The sequence below is a fragment of the Cebus imitator genome, unplaced genomic scaffold, assembly GCF_001604975.1.
Source record: "Cebus imitator isolate Cc_AM_T3 unplaced genomic scaffold, Cebus_imitator-1.0 Scaffold248, whole genome shotgun sequence".
NCBI classification, from domain to species: domain Eukaryota; kingdom Metazoa; phylum Chordata; class Mammalia; order Primates; family Cebidae; genus Cebus; species Cebus imitator.
In genome coordinates this window covers 356962-372052 of record NW_016107563.1, presented here as the reverse complement: position 1 = coordinate 372052, position 15091 = coordinate 356962, and the positions used below count along the sequence as shown (strand labels likewise).

The following is a 15091-nucleotide window of genomic DNA, read 5'->3' as shown; positions in this document are numbered from 1 at the left end:
GAAGAAATATATATGTTAAAAGCATGAAAAGCAGCTTAGGGAATTCCACTGGATTGCTGTTTAAAAATATGGAAAAATGTACCCACTTTCCAGGTGGCCATTTCTTTTAATTTTTTTTATTTCTTCTAAAGAAAAAAAACAGGATATGTGTGCAAAACGTGCAAGTTTGTTACATAGGTACATGTGTACCATGGTGGTTTGCTGCACCTATTGTCCCATCCTCTAAGTTCCCTCCCCTCACCTCCTATCCCCCACCAGGCCCTGTTGTGTGTTGTTCCCCTCTGTGTCTATGCGTTCTCAATGTTCAATTCCCTCTTATGAATGAGAACATGATTTGTTTGGTTTTCTGTTCCTGTGTTAGTTTTCTGAGGATAATGGCTTCCAGCTTTATCCATGTCTCTGCAAAGGACATGCTCTCATTCCTTTTTATGACTGCATAGTATTCCATGATGTAGCTGTACCACATTTTCTTTATCCAGTCTATCATTGATGCACATTTGGGTTGGTTCCATGTCTTTGTTATCATAAATAGTGCTGAAATAAACATACATGTGCATGTGTCTTTACAGTATAATGATTTATAATCCTTTGGGTATATACCCAGTAATGGGATTGCTGGGTCAAATGGTATTTCTGGTACTAGATCCTTAAGTAAACGCCACACTATCTTCCACAATGGTTCAATTAATTTACATTCCCCCCAGCAGTGTAAAAGCATTCCTATTTCTCTACAGCCTCGCCAACAATCTATTGTTTCCTGACTTTTTAATAATTGCCATTCTGACTAACATGAGATGGTATCTCATTGTGGTTTTGGTTTGCATTTCTCTGATGATCAGTTATATCAGTTATGTTGAACTTTTTTTCATATGTTGGACATGTATGTGTCTTCTTCTGAGAAGTGACTGTTTATATCCTTTGCCCATTTTTTGATGGGATTTTCTTTTTCTTGTAAATATGTTTAAGTTCCTTGTAAATTCTGGATATTAGACTTTTGTCAGATGAGTAGATAGCAAAATTTTTCTTCCATTTTGTAGGTTGCTTATTCACTCTGATGATAGTTTTTTTGTTTGTTTGTTTGTTTTTGCTAAGCAGAAGCTCATTAGTTTAATTTGATCCCATTTGTCAATTTTGACTTTTGTTGCAATTGCTTTTGGCATTTTCATCATGAAATCTTTGCCCATGCTCATGTCCTGAATGGTATTGCCTAGGTTTTCTTCTAGAGTTTTTATGGTTTGGGGTTTTACATGTAAGTCTTTAATCCATCTGGAGTTGGTTTTTGTGTAAGGTATAAGAAAGGGGTCCAGTTTCAGTTTTATGCATATGGCTAGGCAGTTTTCCCAGGACCATTTACTGAATAAAAGGTCCTTTCCCTGTTGCTTGCTTTTGTCAGGTTTGTCAAAGATCAGATGGTTGTAGATGAGTGGTGTTATTTCTGAAGTCTCTGTTCTGCTCCATTGGTCTATACGGCTGTTTTGGTACCAGTACCACACTGTTTTGGTTACTGTAGCCTTGTAGCATAGTTTGAAATCAGGTAGCATGATGCCTCCAGCTTTGTTATTTTGTTAGGATTGTCTTGGCCATACAGGATCTTCTTTGATTCCATGTGAAATTTAAGAGTTTATTTCTAATTCTGTGAAGACTGTCAATGATAGTTTGATGGGAATAGCATTGAATCTATAAATTACTTTGGGCAGTATGGCCATTTTCACAATATTGATTCTTTCTATCCAAGAGCATGGAATATTTTTCCATTTGTTTGTGTCCTCTCTTATTTCCCTGAGCAGTGGTTTGTAGTCCTCCTTGAAAAGGTCCTTCACATTGCTTGTCAGCTATATTTCTACGTATTTTATTCTCCTTGTAGTGATTATGAATAGGAGTTCATTCATGATTTGGCTCTCTACTTGCCTGTTGTTGTTGTAAAGGAATGCTTGTGGTTTTTGCACATTGCTTTTGTATCCTGAGATTTTGCTGAAGTTGCTTATCAGTTCAAGAAGTTTTTCAGCTGAGACGATGGGGTTTTCTAAATATAAAATCATGTCATCTGCAAATAGAGACAACTCAAATTTCTCTCTTCTTATTTGAATATCCTTTATCTCCTTCTCTTTCCTTACTACCCAGACACAACTTCTAATATTATGTTGAATAGGAGTGGTGAGAGAGGGCATCCTTGTCTCGTACTGGTTTTCAAAGGGAATGCTTCTAGCTTTTGCCCATTCAATAAGATATTGGCTGTGGGTTTGTCATAAATAGCTCTTATTATTTTGAGAGCTATTCCATTGATACCTAGTTTATTGAGAGTTTTTAATATGAAGGGATGTTGAATTTTATCAAAGGCCTTTTCTGAATCTATTGAGATAATCAAGCGGTTTTTGTCTTTGGTTCTGTTTATGTGATGAATTATGTTTATTGATTTGTGTATGTTAAACCAGCCTTGCATCCCAGGGATGAAGCCAACTTGATCATTGTGAAAAAGTCTTTTGATATGTTGCTGGATTTGGTTTGCCAATATTTTATTGAGGATTTTCACATTGATGTTTGTCAGGGATATTGGCCTGAAATTTTCTTTTTTTATTGTGTCTCTTCCCAGTTTTGGTAGCAGGATGATGCTGGCTTCATAAAATGAGTTAGAGAGAAGTCCCTCCTTTTCAATTGGTTGAAATAGTTTCAGAAGGAATGGTACCAGCTCCTCTTTGTACTGCTGGTAGAATTCAGCTGTGAATTCATCTAGTCCTCAGCTTTTTCTGGTTGGTAAGCTATTAATTACTGCCTCAATTTCAGAGCTTGTTATTGGTCTATTCAGGGATTCAGCTTCTTCTTGGTTTGGTATTAGTAAAGTGTTTGTGTCCAGGAAGTTATCCATTTCTTCTAGATTTTCTAGTTTATTTGCACAGACCTGTTTACAGTATTCTCTGGTGGCAGTTTTTATTTCTGTAGGGTCAGTGATGATATCCCTTTTATCACTTTTCATTGTGTCTATTCTCTCCTTTATTAGTCTAGCTAGCAGTCTATCTATTATGTTAATTTAAAAAAAAACAGCTCCTGGATTTATTGACTGGGGGGGATTCGTGTCTCTATCTCCTTCAGTTCTGCTCTGATCTTATTTATTATCTAAAAGCTAGCTTTTGGATTCGTTTGCTCTCACCTCTCTAGATCTTAATTGTGATGTTAGAGTATTGATTTGCGATCTTTCTAGCTTTCTGATATGGGCATTTAGTGCTATAAATTTCCCTCTTAACACTGCTTTAGCTGTGTCCCAGAGATTCTGATTCATTGTCTCTTTGTCCTCTTTAGTTTCAAAATACTTCTTTATTTCTATCTTAATTTCATTATTTGTCCAGGAGTCATTCCGGAGAAGGCTGTTTGATTTCCATGATATTGTGTGGTTTTGAGTGAGTTTCTTAATCCTGAGTACTAATTTGATTGCACTGTGGTCTGAGAGACTGTTTGTTATGATTTAAGTTATTCTGCATTTGCTGAGGAATGTTTTACTTCCAATTATGTGGTAGATTTTGGAATAACTGCCACAGAAGAATATACGTTCTGTTGATTTGGAGTAGAGAGTTCTGTAGAGGTCTACTAGGTCCACTTGATCCAGAGCTGAGTTTAAGTCCTGAATATCTTTGTTAATTTTCTGTCTTGTTGATCTAATACTGACATTGGGGTGTTAAAGTCTTCCACTATTATTCTGTGGGAGTCTAAGTCTCTTTGTAGGTATCTAAGAACTTGTTTTATGAACTTGGGTGCTCTTGTATTGGGTGCATGTATATTTAGAATAGCTAGTTCTTCTTGTTGAATTGTTCCCTTCACCATTATGTAATGCCTTTCTTTGTCTTTTTTTATCTTTGTTGGTTTAAAGTCTGTTTTATCAGAGACTAGGATTGCAACCCCTGTTTATTTTTTTCTTTCCATTTGCTTGGTAAGTTTTCTTCCATCACTTTATTTTCAGCCTGTGTGTGTCTTTGCATATAAGATGGGCCTCCTGAATACAGCACACCGATGGGTTCTTGACTACTTATCCAATTTACCAGTCTGTGTCTTTTAATTGGGGCATTTAGTCCATTTAAACTTAAGGTCAGTATTGTTATGTGAACTTGATCCTGTCATCATGATGCTATTTGTTTGTTTTCCACACGAGTTGATGCAGTTTCTTCATAGTGTCATTGGTCTTTATACTTTGGTGTGTTTTTGTAGTGGCTGGTACCAGTTTTTTCTTTCCATATTTAGTGCTTCTTTCAGGAGCTCTTGTAGGGCAGGCCTGGTGGTAATGAAATTCCTCAGCATCTGCTTATCTGGAAAGAATTTTATTTCTCCTTCACTTATGAAGCTTAGTTTGGCTGGATATGAAATTCTGGGTTGAAAAGTCTTTTCTTTAAAAATGTTGAATATTGGCCCCCAATTTCCACTGGCTTGTAGAGTTTCTGCTGAGAAGTCTGCTGTTAGTCTGATGGGCTTCCCTTTTTAAGTGAGCTGGCCTTTCTCTCTGGCTGACTTTAACAGTGTTTTCTTCATTTTGACCTTGGAGAATCTGATGATTATGTGTCTTGGGGTTGAACTTCTCACGGAGTCTCTTAATGGTGTGCTCTGTATTTCCTGAATTTGCATGTTGGCCTGTCTTGCTAGGTTGGGGAAGTTCTCCTAGATAACATCCTGAAGTGTTTTTTTCCAGTTTTTTTCCATTTTTCCTGTCTCCTTCTGGTACTCCAATCAATCATAGGTTCAGTCTTTTTATGAAGTCCCAAGTTTCTTGGAGGCCTTGTTCATTCCTTTTCATTCTTTTTTTCCCTATTCTTATCTGCATGTCTTATTTCAGTGAGGTGATCTTCAAACTCTGATATCCTTTCTTCCACTTGGTTAATTCAGCTATTGATACTTGTATATGCTTCACAAAATTCTTGTGCTGTGTTTTTTGGCTCCATCAGATTGTTTATGTTCCTCTCTAAACTAGATATTCTAATTAACAATTCCTCTAACCATTTTCAAGATTCTTCACTTCTTTGGATTGGGTTAGAACATGCTCCTTTAGTTCATCATAGTTTTTTATTACCCATCTTCTGAAGCCTACTTCTGTCAATTCATCCATCTTATCCTCCATCCAGTTCTGTGCCCTTGACGGAGAAACGCTGTGATCATTTAGAGAAGAGACACTCTGGTCTTTTTGGTTTTCCGCATTTTTTCATTGATTCTTTCTCATCTTTCTGAGTTTGTCTAGTTTTGGTCTTTGGGGCTGCTGATCCTTGGATGGGGTTTTTGTGGAGGCCTTTTTGTTGCTGTTGTTGTTGATGATGATGCTGATGATGCTGTTGTCACTTTCTGCTTGTTTGTTTTTCTTTCAGGTCCCTTTTCCATAGGGTTGCTGCCGTTTGCTAGGGATTCACTTCAGGCCATATTCATCTGATTCGCTCCTGTGCCTGGAGATGTCACTCAAGGAGGCTGGTGAGTAGCAAAGATGGGTGCCTGTTACTTCTTCAGGGATCTCTGACCTCAAGGGGCACCAACCTGATGGCAGCAGAATTACTCCTCTCTAGAGTGTCTGACAACCCTGTTGGAGGGTTCACCCAGTTCTCTGGCATAAGGAGCAGGACTCATTTAATTAAGCACTTTGTCCTGGGGTTGAGAGGGTGTGTTTCACCGGGGGCAATCCACTTGTCTGGGCTGCCTGGATTCCTCGGAACTACCAGGAGTAGAGTCCTAAGTCTGCAGGTCCACAGAGACTACCCCCTCCCCCTAGGGGCTCATGCCCAGGGAGATCTGAATTCTGTCCCTGAGCCTCTGGCTGGAGCTATCAGAGATCCTGTGGGGAAGCCCTGCCCACTGAGGAAGGATGGTTCAGAGTTAGGCCTGAAGAGGCACTCTGGCTGCAGACTGCCATAGCCGGTGTGCTGGGCTGTGGGGACAAGACTGGGAGAAAGCCGTCCAGCCTCCCTGGCTCCAGCTGGGGAAAAGTGCAGCCTAGAGCTATAGAAATGGGTGTCACCCTTCCCCCACCCAGGGAGCTTAGCGTGTTAGGCAGTTATAGGTCCCAGTGCTGGTTGCTGCCTCTCCTCCAAGGAGCTCAAATGGCTTAGACAGCAGGCAGCAGAAGCCAATTCTGGTCGCCCCTCCCCCTGGAAGTTTGGTAAGTTTAAGTAGATTCCAGCTGAGAGGCTGTAAGAATCTGCGTGTTCTGGGCTTAGGACACCAGGCCCTGGTGATGTGGGTTCACGAGTGGGATCTTCCTATCCGTGGGTTGCACAATTCCGTGGAAAAAGCAGTTTTCACGGCTGGGTAGTGCACTCACTTACTGCCTTCCATGGCTGGAGAATGGGGTTCCCCTTCCCACACAGCTCTTCCTTCTCTCTGTGGTTCACACCAGCCTTCTAGTCAATTTTGATGAGTGAACCTGGATACCTTGGTTGCCAATGAAGGCTTCATATGCTTACTATGTTTTCATTTATTTATTTATTTCCAATGGGAGCCTTCGACCATCTCTGCTTCTAGTAGGCCATGTTACCACATGGCCATTTCTATCTTCACTGCTGTTATTTGTCTCCCTTAACCCAATCCAGCCTGGGGACTCAGACTTCTATTTGCAAGTTAATATTTGACCACAAGGTGGCAGTATGCAATGTAGAAATGCTTCGGTAAGGCATTTTCTCTGGCTACAAACACCTCTCTAGGGTAAATTGGCTATTAACCAATAATTTTTAAAGAAATGCAATTCTATAAGATCTGTAGAGGTTGTTTCTCATTGTATTAACAAGTTCAAATTTTTAGGCAGAACCATTCTACATTCACAATAACACGTAAATAGATTCTAAAATTTTCAAGTTAAAACAGAAACCAAATCTCATATTTAACTTGTATTCATCTGGTCAAAATGCTACTGCAGTTTTCTTTATCAGCGTTAGAATACGCCAAGACTTTCAATGATGAGATAAACTGCTCCTCTTTCAACCCATTTGTTTTCAATCTCAAACAAAGAAAGATAAGAACCCATGAGAATGGGACATATCAACTAATGAATTGGGTTACCTGCAGAGATCTGTTGATCCACAGGTCCTCGAAATGCAATGAGTAGGTCTCTTGGTCCAAGAGCAGGGCCATCCAGCCATAAGGGTTAGACAATGTATCACGTACATAATTGACAGTAGTTGTTTTATTTCTGCTGTCAGTCATGGTTAAATCACAAGAAACCTCAGGAGTATTTGCTCTAGAGTGATTTTAAAAGGAAAAAAAAAAATGAGTTGCATGATTATTTGCTCATTCTGAATCCAATGCATTCCTCTTCTGTCAATTGCAAATCATCTTTCTATTTTCTCCATATATGTCTTAGGCCCTCTTTAGTTGTATGTCTAGGAAGGTTTTAGCAGTCACTGTGTGAGTAAAAACAACCCAGTGGGAAGTTTCCATTGGATCATTTGCCTATCACAATGGCCTGGTGAACTGGAGGTAGTGACTCTCAAATATGTTTTTTTTTTTGAGACAGAGTTTTGTTTTTGTTGCCCATGCTGAAGTGCAATGGCGTGATCTTGGCTAACTGCCACCTCTGCTACTAATAAATGTCACATTAATGAATTTGTGTGAGCCAGGACTATATACTATAATTTTAACAAAGAAATGTTTATTGCCAGAATTTTGCCTTGGACCAGATTTATCGCAGCAGAAAACATTATTACTGGTAATTGGATATTCACATAAGGAACAATTGAGAGACCTGGGTCCCTGACGCACCTAGGTGCTGAGACTCTCAGCAGGCCAGCTCCAAATGCCCTGCAGGAGTGGCTTCAGCAGACTTCTCTAGAATAATGAGGACACCTGCTCATCTTTTGTGGGCTTGTGTAATGCCTAGTGGTCACTGCTACTACAGTACCTATGTGTTCTTGGCTTTGCTTTTTTAAAAACATAGACTATAAGATCCATAAGTTAGAGGTGTTTTCCCCTTTCTTATTGGTATCCTCTGCCCTGGCACAGAGCCCAGCACACAATGGCACCCAAATCATGTTTGTTATATGAATGAAAAATGAATAGATGAGATCTTCCAAAAGCAGCCAGTGACATTTTCTAAAGTAAAGTGTTCTAGAAGAACCGCATTTTACCAAATGAGGAAACTGAGGTAGTGTAGAGCAAAAGCAATATGTGAGTTATCAGAACTAGAAATTTGTGAATCCAGTTACCCAACTTATTCTATATAGCCATCCCAGAAAATGATTCTTAAGACTTCATTAAAACATAGATTTAGCCAATGATTAGACCCTAAAAGATAGTCAAAGTAGACCTAAAGAAATAAAGCAAAAGCCAGAAAAAAAAATCAATACACATTATGACTGTTCTTCCTCCTTTGGTTTAGTTTTCATGAAAATATTTGACTGTGGCATTTTGCTGCAGGCAGATAATTAAATTCTCAAAGTAAGGGAAATGAGACAAACGAGGACATTGGGTTTTCACAGAGAGATGGGGCATGAGCATATCTAAAGCCAATTTATAAGCCAGTGGAATATTACAAAAAGGAACTTTTCTTTTTTTTTTTAGTGTTGCACGTCTGGACACTGGAACCAAATGGGTATCAACTGAAATCTAGATCAGCACCCAGTAGATGTATAAACCTAGGCAAATTTCCGACCCTTTTTAACATTTAGATTCATTTCTTTTTAAAATGGAGGCAACAATAGAATAGATCTCATATAGGTACTATGAAATATAAAGGTAATCTACACAAAGTACTCACCAAGGCCAACAATATCTACTTAAATATCTTATAAGAAAGAACCTCAAATATGCTAGATTTACCATTCTGCACTACTTATTTGAATGTCTAGAGATTTATTCAGGATATTCAGTCATTTAAAAACATACCCAAAACCCTTCCATGGTACAGATCACTGAGCCTGACAATGTAGCACTTGACACATATTTCTTGCAAGATTAAATGTATTTGTTTCATTCGTTAATTAATGAAATGAAAGGGATGAAAAATGCTCAGGGCATTTGGGAATGAAAGAACTACTCTTTTTTCAGATTTCCCTATGCAGCATTAACAGAACCTTTACAAATCTCGGAGGAGGGGAAAATTTCTTCATTTCTTTGTGTTTTAGATACTTAGGTTTGTTATCCATCCCTCCCTACCCCACCCCTTCAGGATTTAAATGGGAACTAATGGACAATTCTCAACCTATATTCTTAGAATCAGAATGAACACAAAGATCATCTGTTCTAACTTCCAATCCAATGCAGGGATTTCCACCGAGACATCTTATCCCTCCCCTCTTTCAGTTACGCAGTGTTCACATCTTCAAATAGAAAACATTCTATTTCTGGAATTTAGTTTTAAATTTTAATCTTTAGAAAAGCTTTAGAATGTTAAATTGCCTTTCTTAAAATTTCCAGCCATTTGCCCTCAGTCAAATGGCTCTCTCTTCCCCTGATGGAAACTATGAGTCCCATAGTCCCAGGATATTGTCCAGTAACAATTTGGCCCAACTATTTAGCAAATAAAAATAAGCTTCAGGGATGTAAATGTAAAACAAATATGATAAGAAGAGGTAAGCTAGAACTTAAGAAATATCAAAATTGGCTACAGTAAGTACTGTGGTCAGTAAATAAAACACATTAGAAATATCTAAATTTCCTGGAGTCCAGAGAATGATTCTAAGAGTTTCAGGTTCCAAAAGTATGTCCTTCCAGCTTTTACTGAGATATACGGGCTTGGAAAAATGAATCACAAGACCTAAATCCACGAGAGATTAATTGATAAATCAGAATTTTGGGTTAATGATTTATAATAAAAAATAAAAGTGCCTTTAATATAGTGAGAGTAAACCAAATATTTTCTGAATGAATAAACAGGTGTTTATGCTCCAGAACACTCCAACTGGTTGTGCAGTAACATTTCTCCCCAACTTGGAAGTCTACCTAGAAAACCACATGAAGGTCAAGAGATTTCTTGCAAACTTATTTTCAAAAGAAATTAGCAGCTGGGGGATCCTAAGTTATTAGAGCTTGATACAATCAACCCCATATCAGTAGGATATTTGCCAAGAGGACAAACACTGTCAGTGGCCAGAAAATCTCTCCTGGGCACATATAAGCAATACGCACTAATAATGGTCTCTGGTCTAGGAAAATGATATGATTTCCTTGAAAACTCATGTTTCTTCTATCCTAGTCAAGTGCTCTCAATTAAACCACTTTTTAAACTAGTTTTATCTTAACTATAAACCAGAAGAAGCATTCCATTCAAATGCATCCGTCTGTTCACATTTAATTCCTCCTGCCTCACCTATCTTCTCATGCACATCACTTTGATCATTAAAAAAAAAAAAACCTCAATATGTGATGATACAAACAATTGGGTAGAAATTTCCAGAAATACTGTTAATTCCAGCAATGTGATCCCAAGAATTTCCCTGGTCACCTTGACTAGACTTAATTATTCCTGAAATTTCAATTAATACCACATTTATAGACTAATTTTTAAGATGTTATTTTCCCTGACTCCATTTCTATAGATTACAATTTCAATTATTGAAGGGAGCATTTTTCAGATCACCTCTCTGGTTTCTGAAGGCCCAAACAAATATGGCCCCTCTTCAAATAGTGTCAAACTGCTAACTGGTAGCATTCATTTGGTTTTGTTTGTCTTTGGAAACATTGTACCTTCCTTTTGATGTTCCTTTCCTTCTAGTCAGAATCCAATTATCTGAAGCAAACTCTTTGGCCAACCAGAGATATACCACAGCACACTGTGGTTCTAAATTACCTTTGTTTTTTGAGACAGAGTCTCACTCTGTCACCCAGGCTAGAGTGCAGTGGCACGATCTTGGCTCACTGCAACCTCCACCTTCCAGGTTCAAGTGATTTTTCTGCTTCAGCCTCCTAAGTAGATGGGACTACAGAAGCACGCCACCACACCTGGCTAATTTTTGTATTTTTAGTAGACACAGGGTATCACCATGTGAGCCAGGCTGGTCTCGAACTCCTGACCTCAGGTGATCCACCTGCCTTCACCTCCCAAAGTGCTGAGATTACAGGCCTAAATTATCCTTTCTTATTTCTTTTTCATGTACTCTCTCAGAGCCTTGATTCTCAACTAAGGCTTATTAGGGATGCAATTTTGTAGGCACTTATGTGCAGCACCAGCTTTCTATAGTGTGATACAGGTAGAGAAGGAGGTTATCATATACACAACACTTTTAACACAGCTGGTAGTAGAAAGGGTCATATGGTAAGCACTCAGATATGCTATCTATTCTGAAAAGCAAATCAAAATGCAAAAGACCTGTATTTCATCAGGCAAGATGCCTTGTACTGTCCAATACCAGGAGCCAAAAATTCAGTCAGATCATCTCCTGTCCTCCTAGACCAAATGCCAGAATTGACCATGGTGGGCTCTTCTGAAAAGTACCAAAAGAACATCAAGAGTCAAAAAACACCACAAAGAGAACTTACCAACCATAATTACTACAATTTTCACTTGCCCTAAATAGCCACCAATTTCCCCATGTCCTAAATAGCCACCAATCTCCCTCTCTTTACTGTTAATGAAGCAAAGGAGCACAAAAGTATTTCTAATTTGGAGGAGCCAAGGGAGTCTGCATGGGCCATTAGCAGCAGAGAGCTTCATTACTAGGGGAAGAAGTCTTTCCCTGAACTTCTCATGGCTTTATGTGCAAGAAATCAGGAGGCAACCAGTCTGTTTTAAATGTTAACCCTTAACTCTGCGTCAGCAACAGCTCCTCCCGTCTATGATCAAAGACACAAAAGGGCTGTAAGCCTTACATGTTGTTTTCCCTTTTCTGTCGGCTGCCTTAATATTTGCGTGTTTATTTTTTATTTTATTATTATTATTTGAGATGGAGTTTCACTCTTATTGCCTAAGCTGGAATGCAGTGGCATAATCAGCTCACTGCAACCTCCGCCTCCTGGGTTCAAGCAATTCTCCTGCCTCAGACTCCTGAGCAGCTGGGATTACAGGTGCCACCATGCCCAGCTAATTTTTTGTATTTTTAGTACAGATGGCATTTCACCATGTTGACCAGGCTGGTCTCAAACTCTGGACCTCAGGTGATCCATCCGCCTCGGCCTCCCAAAGTGCTGGGATTACAGGCATGAGCCACCATGCCCAGCCAAACCTGTTTTTAATTCAGGGAAATGTTCCATTAGAAATATAACACTATCACTTGGTAAAAACTTCCTGGTCAAAGTACCAACTTACCATAATAGTTACTTAAACAGTTATGTAACTTAGTGCCCATGTACTGTGAAGAACTGTTGAATCCCACAAAGGATTTGTTAGGCAATCAACAATACCAATGAGAGCATATATTAACTCCCAGGTTTTTGTTTACCATTAGCTTACTTTTTCTGAGAGTGCAGAATCTTAATCTTTGTGTATTAAAGACAAGCATTGCACTGAGCTCTAAATGCTCATGATTTGAAACAACTGTGAAATAAATCCTTTATAATTATCCATCTCCTAAGCCAGACACACCACAATACCTAGCCTCAAACAGTGTTGCAAACATCTTCTGAATATTTGTGCTTGCTGCTGTCATTCTCATCTTTTACTGCACAAAAGAAAAGTCAAAATTATAAGCACAGCCAACAGATTTCTGTGGCATGGTTTTGCATGCACATCCTTTAAAAACATACCATGCTCATAACAGTCCTTGGCACAGCACCACTATTCTATCTGCTGACCTGCCACCATTCCGTAATATTTCATTATCATTGTATCATTAGGTTTTTCCATTCACAGCCTTATGGATTCAGAAACACTTAAATATGTCTCCTCTAAGGAACTATCTACAGTTTTTGCAACATTATTATTTGCTGTTATATTAAGATGACATTGCTTGCCCATTCTATCTTAAACCATGAAGAAAAGCAATAGATGCTCATTATCCTGCTTTGGGTGACCATATACCATTGCATCTCTACTTTTGATTTGCTGAGTCCAATTGGAATGGCTGCGTGAGAACATGAGAGCACCGTCATTGAAGCAATGCAACCAGAAGGTAGACAACCTGGTAGACGACTGCTTGTCAGAGAGATTAAAAAATATTTTACATAGCAGGTAGGAAGTTAGACCAAGAAGCCTGGTCTCCCGTTCATATATAGATATGCATACTGGTACTGTGATGGGGATGACTAACACTGGCTGGTGGGAGCTGATCACTGACCCTTCTTCCCAAGTTCATGTTCACTGCTATCAGGTTGGAAGCTTGAAATAAGGCATGTGAAAGTATTTTCACCATAGAATTAGGCAAATGCAATAAACCAGAGCTTTTTATTCTGGAGAGCTAGTTGTTAAACATTTACCGGCATGCCACTGCACCCTTTTATTATTCATAAAACTTAATATCCATGTAATATTGTTGATGATATTCCTCAGTTTGGGGTCCATTATGATTTTTAGATCTTTTTCTATTTTAATTCTGTAACCTTTGCTGCCAAGAGAGGATAATACATCTTTGAATTTTCTTGTCTCACAGGGTTGTTTTTTAAGGACTGAAGAGACAACATTAGTGATGCCATGCCTATTTATCCCTAGGAAGGAAAGTTAGGCGATTATTAGAGGAAAAGCTAGGCCAAAATTTCCATTTGAACTCTTCTTTACTTTTGCATTCACAGAGGCAGGGGGTGCCTCATACTCTGAACACTGACACATTAAGAGCGGTTACATAGGTAAAAACTGAACGCAAGCACTACAGGAGAGGATATTAAGCAAGATCTAAGAATCAAGGTGATCAACAAGAACATTAACCTTTTATTTTCCAGGAGAGGTGGGAAGGAAGAAACAGAAGGTTCCGGGGCACAATGAATTGAAGCCTATGCCCCGACTGACCCCAGATTCTAAAACCACCTGGGAGGTTTTGCTGAGCTAGTACAATGTCATGTGATTATTATAAATTTGTCCCTATTTTTCAGGAATTGGATTAAGTTACATTTGAAAAAACTTAATTCCCTTGTCAAGCATTTGTTTCTCAGAAACAAAAATTCTGCATTAATCTATCCAATTACTAATATGCCTATGCATTGTTTTGTAAATCACAAATGTAAAATATTCTTTAAAGAGTACCTACTACATACATGCCAAGCAATGACCCTGAGAGATAAATACCATTATACCCATTTTAGTGATTAAAAAGACTGAAACAAAAAGAGGTAAAGTAACTTATCCAAAAAAATATACCTAGGAAGTAGAGGGACTTTCCACAAAAGACTGTTAATTACTTCTCTATTCTTCTCTGAAAAATAATTTCAAACATGTACTGTGTATCTGTCCTGTCAATTTTATGTGCATCCTATATAAACTCAGAAGGATTGGTCAGCCAACCTACAAAATCTTGCAAGCTCTTCTAATTTCCCTCACACTCAATACAATCACTAGAAGACAAAATTAAGGTCTGGTTTGTTGATATCTCAATGAGTGTCTGACAAGTGAAGAAGTTATAGATTGCTGTAAACAACAATGACAAAAATTTCCCAGATAATAATGATGAGGGTTAAGCTCACATCCACTCTATCACAGTTTTATGTTTCTATTCTACCAGGCCAAGAAAACAATTACAAATAAAGGCAAACTGATGACTGAGTGGGGGTAGGGTGGGGTTGGATAGAGAAGGAATCAGCAATTAAAATAAATCTTCCAGCCAAATGATTGCCCCAGAAAAGTAAAAGCCCAGAGAACATTATGAAAGAACATTCTTAAATGTTAGATACTCCTAGGAATTTTAGAAAACTGGCGATATCATTTTACTCCTGGCTCTTCTGAAGAAAAGCTGAATGCTGTGGGTTCCTCATGAACATGTCCTAGGAGAGATATGGACAATAATGACACTAAAGGAAGATTTGGGGGTAGTCCAATATTTTTTATTTATATTTATTTACCCAACAGTAATTGTATTGAGTTGCTATGTGTTAAACATGGTTTGGGGCATCATAATACAAACAAAGAAAAATTCTATTTGCCCTATTTACCATCTGTGAGGAGAGATGGACAATTTATAAAGCTTTGCAGGTGCTATGAGTACTGATTAGAGCAAGTATAAAAAGCTAGCACGGCCGGGCGCGGTGGCTCACGCCTGTAATCCCAGCACTTTGGGAGGCC

At 38.6% G+C, this 15091-nt stretch overlaps 1 protein-coding gene across 1 annotated transcript in view; it reads right to left on the bottom strand.

The window, feature by feature from the left end:
• The window catches only part of PKHD1 (PKHD1 ciliary IPT domain containing fibrocystin/polyductin), a 364705-nt gene that overhangs the window by 111186 nt on the left and 238428 nt on the right, over positions 1-15091 (bottom strand). Inside the window, exon 48 of the mRNA XM_037727929.1 lies at positions 7015-7192. Coding sequence (XP_037583857.1) covers positions 7015-7192 — 178 coding nt within the window. The remainder of the gene's footprint in view (positions 1-7014; positions 7193-15091) is intronic.